This window comes from Pleurodeles waltl, chromosome 9 (genome assembly GCF_031143425.1).
Source record: "Pleurodeles waltl isolate 20211129_DDA chromosome 9, aPleWal1.hap1.20221129, whole genome shotgun sequence".
In the NCBI taxonomy this organism is placed as follows: Eukaryota; Metazoa; Chordata; class Amphibia; order Caudata; family Salamandridae; genus Pleurodeles; species Pleurodeles waltl.
In genome coordinates this window covers 339,207,888-339,230,925 of record NC_090448.1, presented here as the reverse complement: position 1 = coordinate 339,230,925, position 23,038 = coordinate 339,207,888, and the positions used below count along the sequence as shown (strand labels likewise).

The following is a 23,038-nucleotide window of genomic DNA, read 5'->3' as shown; positions in this document are numbered from 1 at the left end:
CACATGCATACACACTCACACTTGCCTACCTACATGCATATTCATTAACACCCATACAATCACACGCACGTACTCACCATTCACAAATACACACATGCATCCACTAATACACATATATACATTCATACATACATGCACCTAAGATAAAAAAAGCACTTTCTGTGGTACAGTGGTGAAGCCTAAGATGTTCCTGAAGGGTAGGGACTGTCGCCTCCCCTCACTGGACGATCTTATGGAAAAGTTGCTGACCCCAACCAACTCTGTGATGAGGCATCGGTGATAGACACTCGGCCCTGGGCACTTCAGGGCTTAAAACTGAAGTGCCCCGTCTGAGGCTAGCAGTGACACTCGCTATCGTCATGAGGAAGGGACTTCGAGGCACTTTGCAGGGCTGAGGAGGTCACACCCACACAACTTTGACATCTTTGGCCTGGCAAAGTTCAGTTCAGGCAGTCAGGCTACTGCACATTTAGCACATGTATAGCGCCTGGCTACCTGATTTGAACGTAAAAGGGTGTCTGTCAGGCTGACTTTAGCTTTAGACACTCTTTATGTCTGCAATAAGGGTGGCTGGGTGGGGCTCCTCCGCCCTTTAGGATGGGCAGCTGCTGCAATTAAATACATTGTGTAAGTAAACTGCATACTGTTGCTGTGGGTGAGGCAATTCCATAAGTCGATTTGCCTCCAAATGGACAACTTCCTCCAGTAGTCTTGGAATTTTCCACAACTATCCACTCTAAATAAGGCTCACACTAAAATACTTGCAAACTTCCAGGTTAGGAGATACAGAGAAAGTAAACTCTTGAGTAATCTAATTTAGCACCTCACAGGATTCTGTAAATTAGTTGTTTTGGTTGGTTTTTTTGGTTAATATTTGTTTTGCATTTCTGCTTTATATTTCTTGTACTAAATGACTAGACATGATCATCTCCTATTCAGATGTGGGAAAAAAACTTTTCGTGGGAGACACGTGTCCTTTTCTTCCACTGCTGTCACATTTGCACATTCTTTTGTTTTTGAGAATGAGAGATTAGGAACAACAGCTATCTGTCTTTTCAGAACAGAGCACATGGTCTAAACAAGTATGTTAATGGTTATTAAGAGATAAAGCGCAACATACAAGATTGCAGCTAGTTATTAGGTATTTGCCTAACCTCTACACACATTCCATTTATTTGTTTCGTCTTCCCCCTTCTCCTCCCATTTCTGTTAGTACATGTTTACTCTTCCTCCACCTGTCCCAGTAAAATAACGCGGAGCTGAGACCCTGATGCATTCATCAATCTGGACTCCATCATAAGCCAGGCTGCACATGCAATGCTGTTGAAGATCCAAGCAACGACGATGAATGTGGCCAGAAACTCCATAAGAAAACGTAGTACAATGGACCAACAAAGAAGATAAATAACCCATGATTTCAAGAAAAAAAAAACACAACTTGTTTTGCTTTACATTGTATTTGTTCATATAAAAAAGTTAATACTATTAATTTGGCTGTAACAAAGAGCCTGCCCAGGGAGCTCATGCTGTGTGCCGCTCTTACCATTTTTCCCTTCCATCCCCAGTCTCAAATGATCCAACCTTCCCTTCTCCCGACCCCACAATTGCCCTATATTTCTTTTGCATGTCTTGTCCCCCAAGTGAGCTCGGACACCAGGCAGTCAGAGTAAAGCGTGGGTGTTCTATAGACAAATTCTTTCCTCTTCTTTCGTTGAGTTTTGGAAACAGAAAACAAATCCAACGATGACCAATCTGCAGCAAGTCACCGACATCATCTGCATAAGAAGTTTAGTATCCGTATGGTCTACAGAAGACAAATATGAAAAAAGTTCAGTGAAAAAATGTTCGAAAACAGAAAAAAACAACACTACAATATCCTTTGGAACAAGAGTTATGTCTACCAGACTGCTCTTGCGGTGTAGTGACCAGCTAAATCCAATACTCATATGTTCATACTGTGTGATAACAGCTTAAAAGTCTGATTTAGGGACAGATGTACAAAGCGCTTTTGCATTTCTTAACGGTTCAAATCAGTATTTTGGGCTGTTAAGAAATGCAAAACAGCTTTTTCTTAGGTACGAAGGCCTTTAAAATATTGCAAATTGCGATTTCTACTCTATAGAAATCGCAATTTGTGATTCCCAGAATAGGAAATCGCAAATAGGGATTTCTTATCTGAGATTCCTATTCTGATGTACCATGCACTTCCTAAATGCGACTTGGGCATTTAGGAGATACCAGGTTCAATAAAAAAAAAAAAAGCATCCCACGGTGCTTTAAAAAAAAACTGCAATAGAGCACACACATGCTCCTTAGGCATATGTGTACTCCAGAGGTGCACCCCTTTGCCCTTTGTCATCTCTGGTTTTGCATTTCCTAAATAGCAATTTCTTAACAAGAAATTGCTATATAGGAAATGATAAACTGACCCATTGACTAAAATGCAATGGGATTTCTTAATAGCAATTCCAACTTTGTAGGAAGCGCTATTAGGAAATCTGTATCTTATGGCCATATGTACGGACACATTTTCCCATAGACACAGAATGGGCAAAACCCTTTGCTACATCTGGCCCTTAGTACATTGCATTTTGCATTTCTTAAATAGCAGCTTCTATGAAGTCGCTATTTAAGAAATGCAAAATTGCATTTTCTTACATCTGGCCCTTACAGTTTAGTTGGCAGAATTTCAGACCACTGGTGCGGTGGACATAGGTCCTCCTGGGAATCTGTTTCACTTTCAGACATCTATGCCATCATGGAGAAGGCTTCTCCCTCATGACAGAGCACAGCATCGTCTTTTTTTGCAGTGTATATATTTTTACAGAGAGAATTGTGCTGCTTTGAGAATGTCGCTTTGGCTGTGCCGGTAGGTTCTTTTTTTGTGAGCTGAAATAACAAAGGAAAAACGTGTTCCTGGAAGAGAAGAAAGTGGCCAGGAACACGAAGTGCTGGACATTTTCCCGTGCTCAAGGAAAAGGCACATCAAGAGAAAAGAAAGAAAGCAATGGAGGAGACTGAGAAAATTAAAGATTAAACGGAGAGTTCCTCCCAACACGGTTATGCATTTGACCACAGTGCAACATTCCTCAATCACTCACTCATTTTAATTTTTCAAATATAATGTCTACCACCCAACTTTTTATTCCAACTGAAAGCTAACACTTGGCAGCCGCCATCATTCCTCCTCCTTGCTTCTTCCTGACTTATTTCAAGTGGATGAGTGGTACGCACAACGTTGTTATTTTATGTGGATGGATTGAAGAGAGTACTCCACATTAAGTAATATTGAGCGTTTTTTTTAAGGTCACTGATTTTGAGGCTACCGTTCTGCTTTTGTTTCTGTATTTTGGGATTTCCGTCTGCTGCATGTAATCAAACGTTATATTTATTTATATATCAGTCTAGTGGTTGCCAGTTTCCTCATCCTTCAATTAATGGCCTGCAAGGGAGGTTTAAATAACAGATCCTCCTGCTTCTGTCTCTTTCAAGGCTGATGCACCATCTGTTGTAACCACTTTGCCTACTTACCCTCCTACGTTATTTGTTACAGTACTGGCATCTTACCCATTTCTCAGTCACCCATGATACCACCACCTTCTCCAAAGACCCCACGTCCGGACTGGAAACCACTGCAGCGCAGCAGTGAATTCATTGGGTACCACTGTGCATAATTATTCACCCACAATGCTTCCCTAGGTACACACTACAGATGTCCATTTGTTTCCCATTGTTCTTATTCTTTATAGACATAGAAAAGTAGCACAAAGGCACTGGGTGTCGCCAGGATTTCTTCTCATTCTGTAGGTGCCACACCGGGTGCACATTCCACTCTGTTGTCATATTGAGGTTCTGAGCCACAGGACTAGACAGACTTAACTCACGCACAGTCACCACCAGTGTTGGTAACCCACTCAAACTCAGCAGGAAGCATTCGTTGTCACTCTCGTTCCTTTACACTCTTGAACTCAGCCGTCGCTGGGATAGTCAGCCCCAGCCCGACTTCTTCTCAAGCGCACACAATGGTGCCACATCTCCATGCCTTTTGTCCCGCTGATGCTAGCAAGGGTAAGATGCTCACCATGAGGGAACATCTTCTGAGCATCATCATCACATGGCAGCTATGCATAATCGGGTGATGCTGAATAGCCTGAAACACTGCAGAAGTTAGACACAGGAAGCTAGATATCGTGTGTGAATGCTGGCAAGAAATGCACCCATTTTCCTGTTTGATAACTGTCACTGTGCTGATACAGCAAAGGGGTGTTTTAAAAGGGAGGGCGGGTTCGGGAAGGTTTTATCTTGTGATCGGTGACTCATTGGATCTTTTGTACAAAGCACTCTGTTTTAACACACCCTAAGAGACTCTAGCCGTCCTCCCAAACTATTTCACAATGACCGATAATCACCACTCCCTATGAGGATCTCTCACAGCAAACACTGAGAAACCGGCACCACCCCATCACCTCCTCTGTTTTTTAACTGTGTTTATTATCACTGGAACAGCAGTGTGAATATAACATTGCCAGTATTTCAAAGCCTTCTAAGCTCTTTCATTCAATGTCGCTAGTAAACAATACAGTACCACACTGTAACAACACAACCAAAACAAAAGGTCAAACTTGGGCATACATTCAAAGGTCGTTTGGTGTATAAACTCCAGCCATGTTTGCCGGGGCAGCAGTGTCCAGTGCCCACCCTGTCAGACCTCCAGGCAGTGACCTACAGGTCTCTGAAGGTCGTTTAGTCATCTACGAGAGGTCTGTGCCACAGTCCTCACATTTCCTCATCTCTCAGGGCTGCCTTCTGCTAGTGCCCAACACGACCTACCACTTACACCTACAAAGGGGGGTGGCTCAAGCGATCTCCAGTGCATGGCAAAGGTTTGCATGACCAGAACTAAGACCATTCCCAAAAATGTAGTAGCCGCTCCATTTGCTTTCAGGCCTCCAGTGTTTGGGGGCCTGTCTAGGTCAATGCAAGCTCCAGGTCTGTCATCACCTTCTGCAAGAAGCAGGTTATCTTGTGGCAGGACCAAGTCATATGTATGAAATTTGTGTCCAGTGTGTGGCATTGAAGAAACATATTACCTGCCATTCCCAGCATCATGTTAAGTCTGTTTTGAGTCAGGTATGTCATATGGAGGTAGTTGAACTGGGCCTAGTAGAATCTGGTGTCATGCAATACCGTATGCACGTCTTCCAATGCCCCAGCCCACTCCTTTTCATTAAGGTCCCTAGTCAGCGCAGCCCTTCCTCCTGCGCTGAAGCGGCTCCAGATTAGCCTGAGTCTGAAGTGAAACTGATTTATTAATCCAGGAGACCAGTTTGCTGCCAATCCTAAAATAGAGGACAATTTGCACGACTTAATGAGTTGGTGGCTCAACCTGTCTCCCCCAGCAACAACGTATGTATCACCTGAGTTATTGTAGTGAATGTCAGGAATTAGGAGGCGGGTAGACTGGCATCCGTCATTAGTGTCTCCAGAGCCCACAGTCTACCCTCATCAAAAAAAAAAACTGTAGTTAGGCCCGCGCCGTCCAAGTGGCTAGCCTCTTTCCCATGAGGAATCCATAGCAGAAAGTAGGGAGGCCAACTAAGTGGACAGGCCGGGAACTTCCCACAAGCTTAGTAAATTTCCTCCAGCTTCACAGGGCTAACCGTAGTAGTTTGGAGAGTGGGCCCAGGGAGAGGTGTTCACCCAGTAGAAGGGTGTCAGCTCTCCACCAATTCAAAGTTTTGGTCTCCAAGACCTTGGTCCCGCATTGGGCGTTGAAGGATACATAAGGAAGTTCTACACCTGCCCCAATCCCTTATGAGTTTCTGTATCATGGTGTCATAAGACCAGAACCAGGACCTGGGGGTCCAGAATGGAAAGTTAAAAAAAAAATGTTTTTAAGTATGGTACTCTAATAAATATAACAATTTTTGTAAGAGCTATTCTTGCCATTATGAGGAGTTTCAAAGAACGCCAGAATGCGATGCTACACTGCAGCAATTGGAGCATTCTTCCAAGGTTAACCTCTTTCATATTCACATCCTGCTGATAAACCTTGACCCCAAGATATTGTAGCACCTGAAGTTCCCACAGAATACCATGGCCTCGTATTGCCTGTGGAATATCACTATTGTCTCCACACACCGGTTGCCTCTCCTAAAAGACGCAGCATAAAGGCTCCCCAGGGCATTCCCAACCCTGAGTCACCTAGGAATAGGAGAATATCATCTGCGGGAAGAGAAATCCCACCCCTGTCACCACAACCCAGAGAATGTGTCAGTACACACTGAGAAAATGCTACAAATCTATGTGAAAAACACTCCACCATAGAAACTCAAGACTGTGCTTAACATAGCATATACACAGAAGCCTAGGCCTGTCCATGACAATGTGAGGTCCAGAACCCGTCCTGTCACCTGGAGGGGCACACCAAGCATTTCCTCTTATTAGGCAATGGACTATTGTCCTTGTCATGTGATCATCACATGGTGGCAACATACTATGTTTTGTGAATCTGTAGTGTGAGCAGACATTTTCTCTCTGTGTCGTGTAAAGGTCTCTGTTACACGAAACCCACATCCTGGTGCTGACATCCTGTGTGCATGGAGGGGGAGAGGGAACGAGAGATGGAGAGGGAAAGGGCAGTGCAGCACGTGTGGTAGTAATATGCTTTGTATTGTGTGAGTCTTAGAACTGAGGCCAGTAGGATCCATTTTGGATGCTGCTGCTTTAGCAATACACAGGATGAAGGAGGAGGAGGAGGATAGCTCCTCCAAACACTGAATGTGCTACATTCCTGTGGCTTGCGGGTGGAGGCCCAGACACTGAAGTAATGAGGATGGAGACATCATGAAGACTTTTTTTTAGCAAGGGGCTGCTGATTAGTTCTTTATAAGCACTGCCATTTGTGTGAGGAGTGGAACAGCAGTTTCTGTTGATCAAGGTGACGGAGTTTCTAGGCAGACGTGCCCATTTCTTTCTGGCCTTTTTGCACCTGGCTGTCACCAGTCTTTCTCAGGCAGTAGACAATCCATGTTGTTTATTGTGCCTATGTTTTGCCCACTAATGTGTGGAGCTGGTTCTATTTTTGCCGTTTGTAAGAAACATCACTTTGCACAAAGGGCTAGAGTGTCGCCTGAAAATGACATTTGAAAAGTAATCACCCCAAACTGGTTCTGAAGTCTGAAACATGAATCCACTTCCTCTGTCTGCAAAACATGCATAAAAGTGTGATCTCTTCTAGATTCTACATGACCAAGGAGGGAGTTCTCCACAGAGCTATGCTGTGTGATTACACTCTCCTTTTCCATAGAAGACAAGCACTGGGCTGGATATTGTGCCAGTTGATTGACTGTTGAGCCCTGAGCTCATGCCCATAAACTAACTTCCTGAAAAGCCTGCAAATGTTCACCCTCGCTACCCCAAGAGTCCAGTGCAGGAAAGGTGCATTGCATAGCCATAGTAGTCTAGACCACAGACCACCAGTGGCAAACAACCTGAACATCTACAGTTGGGGCCCAGTTACCGTCCCATGTCCCAGGTCCCATGTGCGCTGTGGCTCCCCAGTCAGGGCCCGACACCCACCAAACTGATATCACTACCCTTCCTAGGACATTGCAGCCCATCTTGTGCCCAGAACTCTACCGTTCCCTGAAATTTACAAACTTCTCTTAAATTCTTCACTTATTCCTAAAACTTCTTCCATTTGTTTGTTGAAAATAACTCCACTCGCATCCAAATTCACCCCTTCTCACCTACGAAACTGGCTTTACTGACCTCATCGCCAAAACTATAGCAGCCCTAAAGCTTCCTCTGAAATTACTGCCATGCAACCCAAAAGACGCTTATGCACCCAATGGCACGGTGCTCCTTAAATCCTCAAAAAAGTAATTCTGACCCAGATGCAGTCATTGATCTATTTCCAGTTCTTCAGTCAAGACTGTAGCTTACAATGCTACCATGCTAGTTGTGTGGTCACTCACCCCTGTTTGGTGCCTCCGGCTGCTGCACTTCCGCCAGTAACGGTAATTGACCGCACATTGATATCTCCCCGTATCTGAAGCCACTGGACACGATCAAGGTCAATCTGATGTTTGTAATCTAAGCAGAATTTGTCATCCACCGCCACCTGCAAGAATCATGATATGAGTTATACTTTGGAAAGAGCGATTAAGCCTTAGGGGCACAGAAGCCAATGCCTGTGCCCTGAAGTTGCCAACAGGATTCGCTGTGTGCAGTAAAGGAGGCCCTTCTGACACAACATGAGAAGGGCTACTCCCGAGAGAATCATGGGAGATGCGCCTATCTGCAAGCTTCAGTGCTAACACAGCAAGTAATTGGTGGGTGCCAGCTATATAAAAATTGTAACACAGTATGACAACTGAAGCTGAGGTCAAAAGAGAGACATGAGAAACAGCTGAATCATCTAAGAGACATAAGCAGGGACCATTTGGGGGAGGGATGAGATGTGGTAGAACGCCTTGGTTGTGGAAAAAGTCAAGAGAGAGGGTGATGATAGAGAGTATTTGAAGTAACCATTGAAAGAAGAGGTAAGGTAAGTAAGGAGGGGGAGGCAAGACATTAAGATGGCTTTGTTAAAAGACGTGACAAATGAGAAGATTGGATTGTAACGTGACAAGTTAGGACCGGACATTGTGATGAAATAGGACATTAAAATAAGGTATTGTACAGACAAGACAAGAAAAGGGAGCCTCACAGTGGGAGGCAAACAACAGGGGTGAGCTCTATAGCTAAAGACAAGACAGGAGGAGGAGAAATCATAAAAGAAGTAAGATACGAGAACAGGACAGCATCAATCGTAAAACTCAAAAACCATTAAGTGATCAAGCCAACTCAAAACTGAGAAATAAAGGTGTCACTTGAGCTCCAGTCATCATATGGGACTCTGTGAACAGCCAAACTAACTACACAAAGAATAATGACCGGCACAAGAGACTTCATGACCCACAGATGAGTGACATGTTCTTTATTTCCTTTTTCTTATTTATTTTTCTCCCACTATCCCTTTACTTATGTGTTGAGTCTGAGGACCACTTGTCTTATATGACATATTTTAATTGCATGGCAGGCACGATTACTGAAAATGCTTAAATACAATCAAGATACTGTTGAGAGACAAGCGATGGACATGCTGGATGTCAGTGATAGGCGAGACATGAGAAAGGGGCACTGTAATGAGACAAGGCGCTATGGATGCGTTGTAATGAGTAACACTACTTAAAAAGGCAGCATTCAGATATGATGAGGCAAGAGGATATTATAGAAAAACAAGACGTGTAATTGCATTGTATTGACAGGGTTGTTGGGATTTCTGTTGTAACGCAAGACCTGAAATGGGAAATGTACTGAAGGGAGACATGCAAAGAGACCATTGCAACAAGATAGGACCTGAGGAGAGGGCGTTTTTTCAAACCGTGAGACAAAAAAAAACTAAATAGTGAAATGGGACTTGAAAGTAGAGCATAACGAGATGGGGCATGAGACGAGGCTATTGTAGTGAGGAGGGGCATGAAAATATGGAATTAAAGTGAGGAAAAACATGCAAAGAGGGTATTTTGTTGATATGGAACAATAAAATGTGGCACTGTAACGATAAGAGATGGGAGAAGAAGACATTCTAGCGAGTTGAGATACAAGAAGAGGACACTCATGCAGGGGTCTTCAATTTGATGGGGCGGGCCCCCTTAGGGGTCCTCAAATGATCCCAGGGGGCACCAGGCTATGGCCAAAAGAAGCCTTATGCTGTTAACAGGGCTTTGTTTTAAGTTGAAAAAAAAATGAACATCAGCAAACTGCTCTGTAATGGGCCATCACTGACTTGTTTTGTCAGTTATATCCAAGCAGGAAGTATGTGCCAAAAAGGGTAGGGACGCCAAATACTCTTCAAAACCCCCACCCCCACTTCTAATAATCACACTGTGGAAACTTGCACATATGCGTGAGGCCTGTCTGATGCCTAGACATTTTTAAACATTACCAACTTAATAAAATAATTTTGAAAAATTTGGAGGGGGGTCCCGATGATTTTTCTTTTCCCACTTGGGGGGGGGGGGGAGGGTGCTGCTTTAAAAAGGTGGAAGACTACTGCTGTATTCTGACAAGATTTGGGAAAAGAGCACTGTATGAAGATAGGGTATTTTAATGAGACAAGAGAAGACAGCAATGCTGTGCGAGATAAGACATGTTAAACAAACTCCATGGGTAAACAAAAAACCTGAGAAGGGGGGATGAAATTTATGAACTGTAATTCCAGGCAAGGCATGAAAATAAGGTATTGCAATAAGAAAAGACGTGTTATGGAGGCACTGTAGTAAAAAATGGAATGAAATGGTGACATAATAAGACATTCAAAGGTGGAAAATAATGAGCAAAGACCCTGTAATAGTGCAGTGTAATTAAAAACAATTGTCAATACATGGGCACTGAAATAAGATGGAACAGCAAAAGAGTGCTTTATAATGAAACAAGAGAAGATTTCGCTGTGGTGATATATGAGAGGAAGACATTGTGATGAGTGACGAGAAATATGAAGAGGCCTTTGTAATGAGAGATAGCAAATGGGACAATACCCGGTCACAACATTAACTTTAAGGCCAGTCAGTTTTAGCTTCTGGCAACATGATACACTTAGACCAGGGTTCTGCAAAGTCGGTCCTGGAGAGACGGGTCAATGCCAGGTTTTTAGCATATCCACATCTATAAAAAAGATGTTTCAGAAATCTACATTTTTCTAAATGTGGATATGCTAAAAATCTGCCATGGACCCAGCTCTCCAGGACCGCCTTTGCAGAACCCTGACTTAGACTAAAGACCTGATTTAGGTTTTGGGGTGGGTTATGCCATCATAAATGTGACAGACATCTAGTCTACCTTATTACAATTGTATTATATGCTCTGGCACTGGTAATAAGGCGGATGGCATATAGGTCACATTTGTGACAAAGTACCTGTCTAAATAAGACCCTACGTTTGTTGCAACTCACCTGAAAGGTGTATTTGGTGACTTCAAAAACAAGTTTGAAATCCTTCCCTTTCTTGAAGGGCATCTCATATTTCCTGTCCTCCTTTCCCCAAGCCCCGCTCTTGAAAGTGTTGCAGACGATTTTGTCACGTCCGTCGTAACGAGGATTAAAGTGAAAGGCCACGTCACAGCCTTCACACTGTCCTGTGGCAAAGTTCACGATAAACCTAGGAAAATATAGAAAGAGGACAAAAGGGTGTGAAAAGTCATGTTTAGGGCATTTTTATTAGCACAACTTGCTTCTTCACTTTTATTTATTCATTTATTTAGCAGTAAGATGTTGGCCCGAATATTTCAAATAGCTCTTTGACGGTAGAGATCGGTAAGGCTAGTATAATTAAACATATTAGAACATAAAAGTTGTTGTATGCATCAGTTGGGCCAGTTGTAGGATTGAGATTGGTGGGAAAACACATACATAGCTAAGGTTATGACATCAATCCAAACTAATGGAATCTGAAAGTATGAAAAGTTAATATTTAAGATCAAGTAGGGGAGTAGTGTATTTCGAGTCACAATATGTGTCCTTTCAGTGCTATTTTGAAATATTTTAGAGCACCCGCAGTAAACATGTCTGTGGAGTTCCAAACCAGAGAACCTAGAAGTTGGAAAGACCAAAATTTTAAGGCAGTACAATGTGGTGTGGGTGTGACTAGAAGTTCTAGGTTTGTGGATCGATTTCGAGTAGGTTATATTGGGACAGGATATGAAAGAGGTATTTTGGAGCCATATCATTAACTTCTTTAAACCCAGTGCCAGTAGTTTTTAGTTTCTGGCAGCGAGCCTGCTGACATGCGGTAGGCCTGGGTATATTGTCCTAATTTGGGGAAGCAAAGTTCATGACCTAATCCGGTGCTCTATAAGAGGGCTAGCCCAACTAGAATATACTGAAAACAAATGGATGATAATATATTTTGCTAAGGAAATCGTGCAGTGGTAGTTGTGCTGGTAATACAAACTTCAATTTTCACAAATGTGCTAAAAAGAACCCTAAGATTTTACACGAAAGGGACGCATTTCAGAGAGCTGGGGGGAAGTGGCTGAAGTCAGTAAGTGTGAAGGGTACTCTTGATGAGGGCAGGGATTGTACCTCAGATTTAGAGGACTTCAGCATGATGGACCATAAGACCATCAATTGTCAGATAGCAGTAGGCATTTTACGACACATGACGGGAGATGATGAAGGGAGAAAAACAGAACCCAAAATAATGTATTGATATCATTGAAGCAGGAGGTGTAGGGGGCAAAAGAAGAGGGTCTAGGGTGAAAATTTGTGGATGTTCCCTGGAAGTGGGGTTGGTACAGATGTCTTCGAGTTCCAGGCCACCGGAAGGACACAGTCGGAGGGTTATGTGATAAGCCAAGTGCATGCAAAGTGAGATGCATTGTGAGTCTAGAGGGGAAAATAGGGTAGGGTATACAACAATGTCGAAAGTATGTGCATAGAAAAGAACATTTTTTGATGGGCCGTGAAGGTAGAGTTAGACTTGCAAGAGTGCTGTTGCTGTGAAGTAGAGGGAATAGAAAATCATTATTCGGGTTAAGAAGATTGAGGAAAGGTAGAACATGAGTTAACTAAAGACCAAGCTATCCAGTATGCCACGCCAGAAATGGACAAGGAGACAGGGGAACCTCAATGCAGCGCCACTTCCTGCTGTTTTGATCCCTACTGATTTTGTTGCTAATACAGGTTTCATGTGCTGCTCCACACACTAACTCCTCAGCAAGAACTCCACGTTTGCATCTTGTTCCTAAATGTGACAGAGCTGGCATCTGTCCAGAACTAGGTTGACCGAGTGGGCTTGATGTCGAAGCAGGTATTGCTGCAAAGACCTATATCGCAGAACCAAAGCAACCAAGCTATGAGAACACTTACCTCTCCATCTTGGGCGGGGCGGTACCTTGGATGGTGATGAGCATTCCTGGACGACATCCTCCCATGATTTCAGCAGAGTAAGGAATGGCCTGGAAGAACACAAGATTGGGAGAGATTTTGATGAGACAACCTCCTGCTATTGGTCAAATTATCTTTCCATGACGTATGCTGGGCCAGTCATGTATCACCTCGCCATTTTTTTTTAACACTCATTTTTATTGGTTTGTTGGTTTTAACAAGCATTTCACAGGAAAGATATCTGATACATAACATAATTGTCTTAATAGAATATCTGAAATGTTCCTTGAGACACAACATGTAAGTGATTATAATCCCAGGCACTGGAAGTGATGGGCTCGAAAAAGTTGAGGCTAGAAGCAAAATGGGAATTGCTGAACAAACCAGTTGTCTCGTGTGAGCCATTGCAGCACTTTATTTTTTACATCCACATACCACCATTTGTAGCATTTCCACCTCAATGTTTAGTTGGATAGTAAAAACTGAGTGGAATGAAGAAAAATCTTGCAGTCAGTGGTCATTCAGTTTTAGATGCAAAACAGAAAATACACACTTATATCTCCCTGCTTTGAAATCCTCATAAATCCAGTGTCATTAGGCCTTACAAGTGTTCTGAAGTCTCACCAAGTTACTAAATGTAGTAGTCCCCTTGCTTATTCCTACACTCGAAGAGCAGAGACAAGTGCCCACCAGAACTAAAACCTATGGGCTGCTTCTGAGCTCTACAAGGAAATCATTCCATCCTAGAGATGCCTTTCCCCAAACAGAGGCCTTATTCCTATATTAATTATTTATATAGCAGATATATGACAGACAACATGGACATTTGCAATACTTTAATTACTTCCCAGTTCTGTGGTCTTGTATGTACCGACACTGGAAAGATATGAAGTTGGTCTGTCGGGACTGAACCCTGAGGCCAATTGTTTACCCCTGGATTATGTAACGAGTGCTCAACCCACTGAGCTATCCTCCTCTGCTGTAGTAGGTTGGCCAGGGTGGGAGGAGGAAGGTGGTCAAAGAGGACGTTCAGCGATTTGATTCGAAATGAACGGGTTAAATGTGATTAGGTCAGGATGTGAAGGGCGCTGAAACTGTTGCTGCACACGACGGAAAGCATTGCTTTAGAAAATAAAGCTTTACTGAATATTGATACAGAAAAGCATGTTGCCTTCAATACTGAAGAAAAATCTAACTACACCTTTTTCCGAAAGAAATCAGGTTAACTTGCCACATTGCTGAAATAAACTACTGTGTGAGAGAGAGAGAGAGGGAGGGAGAGAGAAAGAGAGGGGGTGGCTCGTGTAGCGCGGATTAACTGTGTTTCTAGCCCCTGCAGTTATAAATATAAACGTGTGTTTTTCCCCCTAGCGCTTATTCTTGCATTGCACTAACACAAAATGGGCTCCTTCGAGCTCGCCAAGATTCTTATAATGGCGGAACCTGGAAGAAACGAGCTTTACAATACCCAGACAACTTTTCTTGGTGGCATATAGCGCCACGTGCGGGCCACTCACAAACCTGGGAGGTTGATCATTCCATCAGATCCCCAGGATGGAGGAAAGCGCCAGCCCCAGTGTCCTAACAAAGGCCCCCGCGGTGCGCCCCAACCTCCACTCCCCACCCCCAAGCTCCAGGGGGGCCCTCGGTACAGAACACTATGCACTGGCAGGCCCCTGACTGAGTCCGGCAGGGGGAGGGCCCCCCTCCAGGTACTTTGCGTCCCCCCCCCCCTCGAGTTGTGTTATGCCACTAGCTATCCCACAGCACAATAACAATAGGTATCTTAAATTATATGCTACTCTATTTTGTATTCAATCTGGAGAATGCAGTGTTGCTTAAAGAGTTTCACCAGGGCAAGATCATCCTGGCCGAGGGGTGGCAACTCCTAAAACATACTGAACCAATTATGCAACTAACTCAGTGGTACAGGTTACAGCAGCACTGAGTGGGGGGACACTTTTCAACTAATTCAATGTCTTTATATCATATGATATCCTCCTTTGGCTATTAACTTTGCAGATCTTAGATTATAAATTAGTATAGGCAACTCAAGTGTCACTCATTGGGAGGGAGTGTCACACCTTCAATCACAATCACATTCTTAATTGTCAATTGACTTTAGGGAGGCTCACACCTTGGTCCCGCCAGTGCCTTGCAGTCAAACGAGCTGTCATATGTTTCTTATACCGAGGCTCAAGAAACACTCTGGACAATCATTATATGAGAATATGTATCCTTGAGGTGAACGTTCAGAAATCATATTAACTTGATGTCTTTCTAGGCCATCTCTCCATCTGTTTTACTGGAAATTTAGGACCAGTAGAGAACTTTGTGGCGGCAATGCTCAATGGTTACTCTCTCTGTCATATGTATCCCTGCCTGATAGCTGCATGTTCAACAGAAGAGAGGTCGCAGGGCTTTACTCGATGGGAGAGTGATCAGCTTCACCCTTTGCCTGGAAGATGCAAAAGCTACAAGCGGGCATGTTTACAAACAGGCAGTCTATGCAAGACCAGTCCATATGGTCATGCATGTACCAAAGGAATGAGGGGACCTCCCCTCCTCGATAGAAGGATTGCATACCATATGAGCCATGCTATCTTAGAGAGCCTGAAACTGGGAGAATACCTATGTGGTCCATGAGCACAAACTGATAAAGAAAATATTATGAGTAACCCCAATTACCCTGGTCACGTGCCTGAAATAAGAGCCACTAACACCAAAAAATGTACACACAGTTTTAAGTAGACTTCTTTCAAGGCTTCAAATTGTGACATCTGAGGTGCAACCAGTGTCATGTAGTTCAGCAACTAGAGGAAAATGCATGTGACAGTCTATAGAATATCCTGCTTGGTTTCAAATATATATACATCCTACATCAAAGACCAAGGCTGTAGGGGGGAGTTTGAGCCTCTTGCATCGGTACACAAAATCTCCTCACACAAAAATTACTGAAACCGTGAACACCGATAACAAAAGATTGGATGGCAGAGGACAATTGTGTACTACAGAGACCGAGGCAATGCGAAATCAGACGTGACATAGCTATGTTGACATATTGACACTAGCAGATAGACAAGGACTACTCTAAAAGCATCAGCCCTAGCAAGCAGGTCAGGCTTGTGACAAATAGTACCACACAGCTATACAGGAGAATTCCAGCATAACAGGTACTTTAAAAACATGGAGTGATCACAAAAAAACGGGAAAAGTGACAAATAAATACCCTAAGGATCTGTGGGCCAGTCTAACCCTACCTGTAAGACTAAGGGCCATGTGCACAGACACAACCCTCATGCCATCTCAGAGCCATGATCTCAAAATGACCCGATGACGGCAGCCTCCTCCACTCTCCCAGAGACCTTACATTGTCTACACCCCTTGACAGTGACCATCAGGCACATATGACCAATAAACTAGGGTGAAGGTTGCAAGACCCACGTTCCCCTCTGGACACGTCTGCTTTAAAAACCCACAAACTTCCAGACAATAGGCACAGGGCAGTGATCCCCATCAACAGAATTCATCAATGATGACGACAGGTTGTGAACACACACTACAAGACCTACGAACATTTCCTAATACCGATGGCAAGCACACACAAACATTGGTTTGGTGGAAGTTTTTGAAGAACCAGACCCCCAGCTGTGATGATTTGCTTCCTGAAATCCACAATGTTCTTTTCAAAATTTTGCGGATTGTATGTTTGCAGATCTCTGCAAAAAAATCCATTTGGTGGGCAACTAGTCTTACTAAAAACGGAATCTGGAAGAAAGTTCTTCAAATATTTTTTTGCAAGAATTTTCACTTATGGGGGACGTTTTGCCAGGAAGTTAAAATGGGCATGCTTTGTAAAGTTTCAGCCTTGCCAACTTGGCAGAGTTTCACAGCCAAAACTTAAATTGCTCGCATTGGTGCAACTTGCTCTTAGAAAACCCAGGAAGGCTCAAATAATACAAAGAACACAATACCTGTGAATGGCATATAATGTGCTACACAAACACTGCATAGCAATACATGTAATTAATTTAATGTATTTACGTTGGTTGCAATACCAAGAATACATCAATGCCAGCAAAAACGATTACATGCATTGCTGGTGAAGACAATGCGGGGCGAATCGGACAACACAATGACATACCATGGGACACAATTTGTATTCGAGGTTTTTATATATAAAATAATAATATATAATTGTCCTAGGTCCAAAAACAAATGTCTGGGAACAAGGTGTCACAATGGCACGCATGCCCTTGAGGCAGGAAAGCTGGGCCTTAAGGGTGAACATGACCACGGGAAGGGAGAAATCAGTCTAAAGTTCACTAAGTTTGCACACTTAGGGGGATTCTAGTTCAAAGAATCTAAAGCTATATATGGCCCAGGATGGTTGGGAACTGAGAGGTGGTTAAGGTTTTAAGAGCTTGGTGGTCATGTTGGTACGTAGCATAAGTGGTATCATGAACTATCTTGAATTAATTGTAGAGTAGGTAAAAGAATGACGTGTGCTCGGCCAGTACACCGCCAACCTGGTGGCAGCCAGGTGAGAGGTGTCAAGGACAGGTAGGTTTGAACAGCGTACAGCTAGCAACATTGCTGATTTTGGCCACGACTAAGTACTGCGGGAGGTTGACTAGGAGGCTGTTACACTGGTCAAAATCACTCGTAACCTAGGCAACCACCCATATTTGGCAGTGTAGAACAGTAGATGGGGCAAACCTTACAAATGTTCAGTAGATTGGAACTTGGTGCCAGTCATATTGCATGTGATAAAGTAAGCGAGAATCACGATGAGGAAAATTAAATTTCATGCACACATTTTTGGCAGATGGAGAGGATGTGAATGATTGAGGAGGCGGGGCGAAGAAACAGGGAGTAAACAGTGGGAGCAGGGGCTACGAGCATGTACACTAGTTACTCCCTGGAGGGGTTAACGATGAGCGAGCTTGCAGATTCAAGTAGCTGCAAGAAAGATTCTAAACTGAAGGAGAAAGGTGATGGAGGGTAAGAAGATTGTGTTTCATCCATAAAGAGGTCATAGGAGACGGAGTGGTTAATGGAATTGGTGGAAAATGAGTGCGCCCAATCCTGAACAATTGAAGCATGTTCATGGCAGTAGAGAGCAAAAAATACAAAGGCGAAGCTATATCAGCAACAATCACTATACGTAAAGAAGGATTCAGGAAATAGGATCACCACAAAACATAAGTGTTGCAAGAAAAATTCCCTATCTACAAATGCAGTTTAGTTCCATGTAAAAGAAAGGAACATCAAATGTGTCAGACCCACGATCTATCATTGGCTACCGTTTTGAGGTACCAGCTATCTCACACACACAAATGTACATAAGGGGCAACACTGGAACCCCAACAATTGTTCAGCGGTTGGCAGCAGAAGACAGCCAATGGCGAGGCTAAGCTCCTGCGCAAAACTTTAGTAGATGATTCATTTTCACCGTATAATGATTACGTCATTAGCAATTTGTTTCCCAATCTATTCTACGAAGTGTCTGGATTTGCACTGTGTGCATTATCCAGGAGCATGCCTATCAACAGTGCACGCAGCAGGTATAGTGGCACCAGGGCTCAGCAGTACAAAGAGCCCTTTGGTCCCTAATTATTGATGTTTTTGTTTTTATTACAAAATCAGGACATGAGGGGTGGGGTGCATTTTCCTTTCTTACATTCCTTACGGCCAGTGGCACCCTGGTTACACCTCTGCTGGTACCGTAAGTCAGGGCACACGTTTCCGAACGAAATCTGTGTGATATTGTGAAAAAGTAAACAGCCTGTTTTTACATGTATGTGACGTATGAGTGCCGGAAGAGTGAATAATGAGTTCTTTATACAGGGATGCAGCATTATAAAAATCCCAACTAAAGAAAGGGAGTTCGGGCATGTACATGTCCTTGACAAGTCAGGTCTTGACTGTTTACACTTCGTCCCACTGTATAAACTCCATCCTGTGCGAGAGGCGGGACTGTGCGCTCTTGGCTGGAACTCTCTGAAGGGGGCGGGTGAAAGGACAGGCTTATACCATGTGGCAGACCAGGCCTCCTGACCAGCCCCGTGATTGGGTGCGGCCTGTCACTTCCAGCTTGGCCTGCCAAAATACTGCCGAGCACGGTGGACGGCCGCCAGTCTGATTGTGTCAGACCACGATGAATCACTTTTGGTATCTCTTGTACCACGGCCGCATCGCCCTTTTTCATTAACTGTTTGGGACCACAATCTCTCCATCTCGTAGCTACCACAACCTCGGTGTCGCAGTTTGCTGGGGCCGCTTGGACCTCAAGTGAACATATAGCCCGGCCCTGTTTTCCACACCCATGAGTAACTGTCCTTTCTGACTTGTATCCCTTAGAATAAAACTTCTTGCACTGTCTCTTTCACTCCGTGTCAGACTTCTGTCCGTCTCTCTCTTCTCCACCTCTCCAAGTGTTTCTCAAACTTTCTCTTCCTTTAGCAGCCTGTTCTCGCGCACATCTCCAACTTTGTCTCTCCCTCCCTCTTTAGAACCGTTAACTCCGTCCCTTGTCCCTCCCTCTTTCCATCTGGTGTAGCCTCCCTGCACCTCCTCTGCTTCCCTGCCCTTCCCCTCCCGGTTTCTCTCTCTGTAAAGCGCAGGATGACTCACGCCTGTGGATGGGAAACTTTCCCGGGGCATCGGGCGTGTCCGCAGCAGCGAGTACAGACGCCATGTTCACAGGCTACCTATGTCACAACCTGTCTGATGGGGAGGAGGGGGAGCTCGGACACCTGAGGGTGGAAACCTAGTAAAGGAAGAGGTGTGTGGTGGGTCCGGGGAGCAGCTGAAAGAACAAAGGTGCCCTGGGGGCACGCCCGAGCTGAATGTGGCCTGCTGCCAGGGGCCCGCATGTGTGACCAGACCCAACAGGGGCTTGGCAGGGAAACTCGCTCTGCTTAGTCCCTCACGCCGAGACGAGAGGAAACAAAGTGCACTAGGGAGGGTGAGAGATGGAACAGGGTGCGGGAGGCGAGAGAAGGGAGCAATAGCGAGGCGGAGAGGAGTCAGGCGGGAAGAGGGACGGTAGGTAAAGAAAAAAACAATAGTGGAGTTAGAGTGGGAGACGAGCATGATGGCAGATGAGAGATGGGACAGGGTGTAGGAGTAAGGGGTGGGAACGGGGTGGAGGGGTGAGGAATGGGGGCAGTGGAGAGAAGTGAGACAGGGGCAATAGCGAGGTGCAGGGAGATGGAAAGGAACCGGGTGGATGAGTGAGAGAGGGGAGCTGCGGAGAACTGAGAGAAAGAAACAACAGTGGGTGAGGAGGAGGAGGGATGGGGCAGTGCGGCGGTAGAGGTGGATGGAGGGAGTTAGACACGAGATCTGGTGAAGAAGAGCGGTGGAGTAGTAATAAGCATCCTTATGCGGATAGCGGAGGGATAGCCAGAGCGATTGACCGGTAGAATGGAGGGGAAGGAGGCGAGCTGGGTTGGGGAAGTTTAAAATGATGGTGGGAGAGATGGGTAAGGAGGTGAGAGACGGCGGAGAGTGATAGTTGGATGGAGGACTGCAGGAGGGAGCAGAGCGTCGATGGGCGAGGGCGAGTGCATGAGCTGAGGGATGGAAAGCGGAGGAGTGACTAAGAGAGGAGGAATGTGCGGTTGGGAAGTGGTAAGGGGTGGGTGAAGGAGTAAAATAAGCCGATGGTCAAGGGATGCGTGGGTGCGTAGACAGCGCCAGAGTGGAGAGGTAAGGGGCGGCTGAGAGCGGTGAAAGGGAGAGGGGTGCAGAATGTTGGGATGTGGGAGGGGGAGAAGGGTTGAGGGGCGAGCGGTTTGAGCATAATGAAGGGCTGAAGTGTGTGGGTAGGGGTTAAGAGAAACGAGGGGTGGGGAGAGAGAGGGCGCAGTGCATGGTTAATAAATATATATAACTAGCTAAAAGTTATAAGTATATAGACAACTTCAGGGTCAGGTCATAGGCTGCCACTGTGATTCGGGAGAGGGGTTACCAGGGAGGGGTCCTTCAGGGTCAGGCCATGGGCTGCCACTGAAGTGTGTGCCCAGAAGCCAGATATGCCCCGAGTGAGACGACCTGTCAGGAAGAGGTGCTGCTGGCACTGAGAGGTGTCCTTCGGGGTAGGGTGCCCTCCGGGAGGTACCATCCTGCTCCTAGGCAAAGATGCCGCCAGGTGCGTCTCTGCGCCCCCGGCTGCTCAGCAGGGAGTGGTACATACCGGGTTGTAGACAGGCTGGGCGCCCAGGATCTGGTAGGTAGCCATGGCTGCTCTGCGCTCTCTCGTTGCTCTGCACCGGGAGGAGGACGTGGTCTGCACAGAGCGGCTCCGGAGCGGGGCCGGGCTCTTATACCCTCCCAGGGGCGGGGCTGCTCCCACTGTCTGGCCCGGACCCACAGAGCAAGAAATTCATCTTCGCAGGCGAGGCTCTTATTCACCTGGTTTGCTGAAAGCGCTTTAGCGCCGAAACTCTCGCAGACTTCTCACAGGTGTGGACGTGCGCACTTATTAACCCCTTCGCTGCCAGGCCTTTTCCCCCTCCTGTGCCAGGCCTTTTTTTGCCTATTTGGGGCAGTTCGCGCTTAGGCCCTCATAACTTTTTGTCCACATAAGCTAACCAAGCCAAATTTGCGTCCTTTTTTTCCAACATCCTAGGGATTCTAAAGGTACCCAGACTTTGTGGGTTCCCCTGAAGGAGGCCAAGAAATTGGCCAAAATACAGTGAAAATTTCGTTTTTTTCAAAAAAATTGGAAAAAGGGGCTGCAGAAGAAGGCTTGTGGTTTTTCCCCTGAAAATGGCATCAACAAAGGGTTTGCGGTGCTAAACTCAGCAGCTTCCCAGCTTTCAGGAACAGGCAGACTTGAATCAGAAAACCCAATTTTTCAACACAATTTTGGCATTTTACTGGGGCATGCCCCATTTGTGCAATTTTTTGTGCTTTCAGCCTCCTTCCAGTCAGTGACAGGAATGGTCATGAAACCAATGCTGGATCCCGGAAACCTAAACATTTCTGAAAAGTAGACAAAATTCTGAATTCAGCAAGGGGTCATTTGTGTAGATCCTACAAGGGTTTCCTACAGAAAATAACAGCTGAAAAAGAAAAATATTGAAATTGAGGTGAAAAAAACATCAATTTTTCTCTACTTTTTACTCTGTAACTTTTCCCTGCAATGTCAGATTATCGAAAGCAATATACCGTTACGTCTGCTGGACTCCTCTGGTTGCGGGGATATATAATGTTTGTAGGTTCATCAAGAACCCGAGGAACCCAGAGCCAATAAATGAGCTGCACCCTGCAGTGCGTTTTCATTCTATACCGGGTATACAGTAATTCATTTGCTGAAATATAAGGAGTAAAAAATAGCTATCAAGAAAACCTTTGCATTTCCAAAAAGGGCACAAGATAAGGTGTTGAGGAGCAGTGGTTATTTGCACATCTCTGAATTCCGGGGTGACCATAGTAGCACGTGAATTACAGGGAATTTCTCAAATAGATGTCTTTTTTACACACACCCCTATATTTGGAAGGAATAAATGTAGAGAAAGACAAGGGGCAATAACACTTGTTTTGCTATTCTATGTTCCCCCAAGTCTCCCGATAAAAATGATACCTCACTTGTGTGGGTAGGCCTAGCGCCCGCGACAGGATATGCCCCAAAACACAACGTGGACATATCACAGAAAACAGAGCTGTCTTTAGCAAAGTGACTACCTGTAGATTTTGGCCTCTAGCTCAGCCGCCACCTAGGGAAACCTACCAAACCTATGCATTTCTGAAAACTAGAGACCTAGGGGAATCCAAGGAGGGGTGACTTGTGTGGCTCGGACCAGGTTCTGTTACCCAGAATCCTTTGCAAACCTCAAAATTTGGCTAAAAAAACACATGTTCCTCACATTTCTGTGGCAGAAAGTTCTGGAATCTGAGAGGAGCCACAAATTTCCTTCCACCCAGCGTTCCCCCACGTCTCCCGATAAAAATGATACCTCACTTGTGTGGGTAGGCCTAGCGCCCGCGACAGGATATGCCCCAAAACACAACGTGGACATATCACAGAAAACAGAGCTGTTTTTAGCAAAGTGACTACCTGTAGATTTTGGCCTCTAGCTCAGCCGCCACCTAGG

The 23,038-nt window shown here is 44.9% G+C and overlaps 1 protein-coding gene across 1 annotated transcript; it reads right to left on the bottom strand.

Annotated features, from left to right (window-relative positions):
- Positions 1-1,438: 1,438 nt before the first annotated feature.
- On the bottom strand, positions 1,439-21,292 carry LOC138259272 (galectin-4-like). Its single transcript, XM_069206885.1, has 5 exons — positions 21,136-21,292; positions 12,915-13,003; positions 11,001-11,205; positions 7,980-8,125; positions 1,439-1,804 (listed from the first exon to the last, which is right to left on the bottom strand). Exons 1-5 carry the CDS (start codon positions 21,178-21,180, stop codon positions 1,789-1,791), a joined length of 501 nt encoding a protein of 166 aa, XP_069062986.1. The 5' UTR covers positions 21,181-21,292; the 3' UTR covers positions 1,439-1,788.
- Positions 21,293-23,038: the final 1,746 nt, after the last annotated feature.

Bases quoted from the DNA above. Each gene is read 5' to 3' on its own strand.
- LOC138259272 (XM_069206885.1), bottom strand. From the start codon at position 21,180: ATGGCTACCTACCAGATCCTGGGCGCCCAGCCTGTCTACAACCCG. The intron at 13,004-21,135 runs GTATGTACCACT...GTGTTCTTCCAG, and splicing joins CCCAGCCTGTCTACAACCCG to GCCATTCCTTACTCTGCTGA. The intron at 11,206-12,914 runs GTAAGTGTTCTC...ATATTTTCCTAG, and splicing joins GCCCCGCCCAAGATGGAGAG to GTTTATCGTGAACTTTGCCA.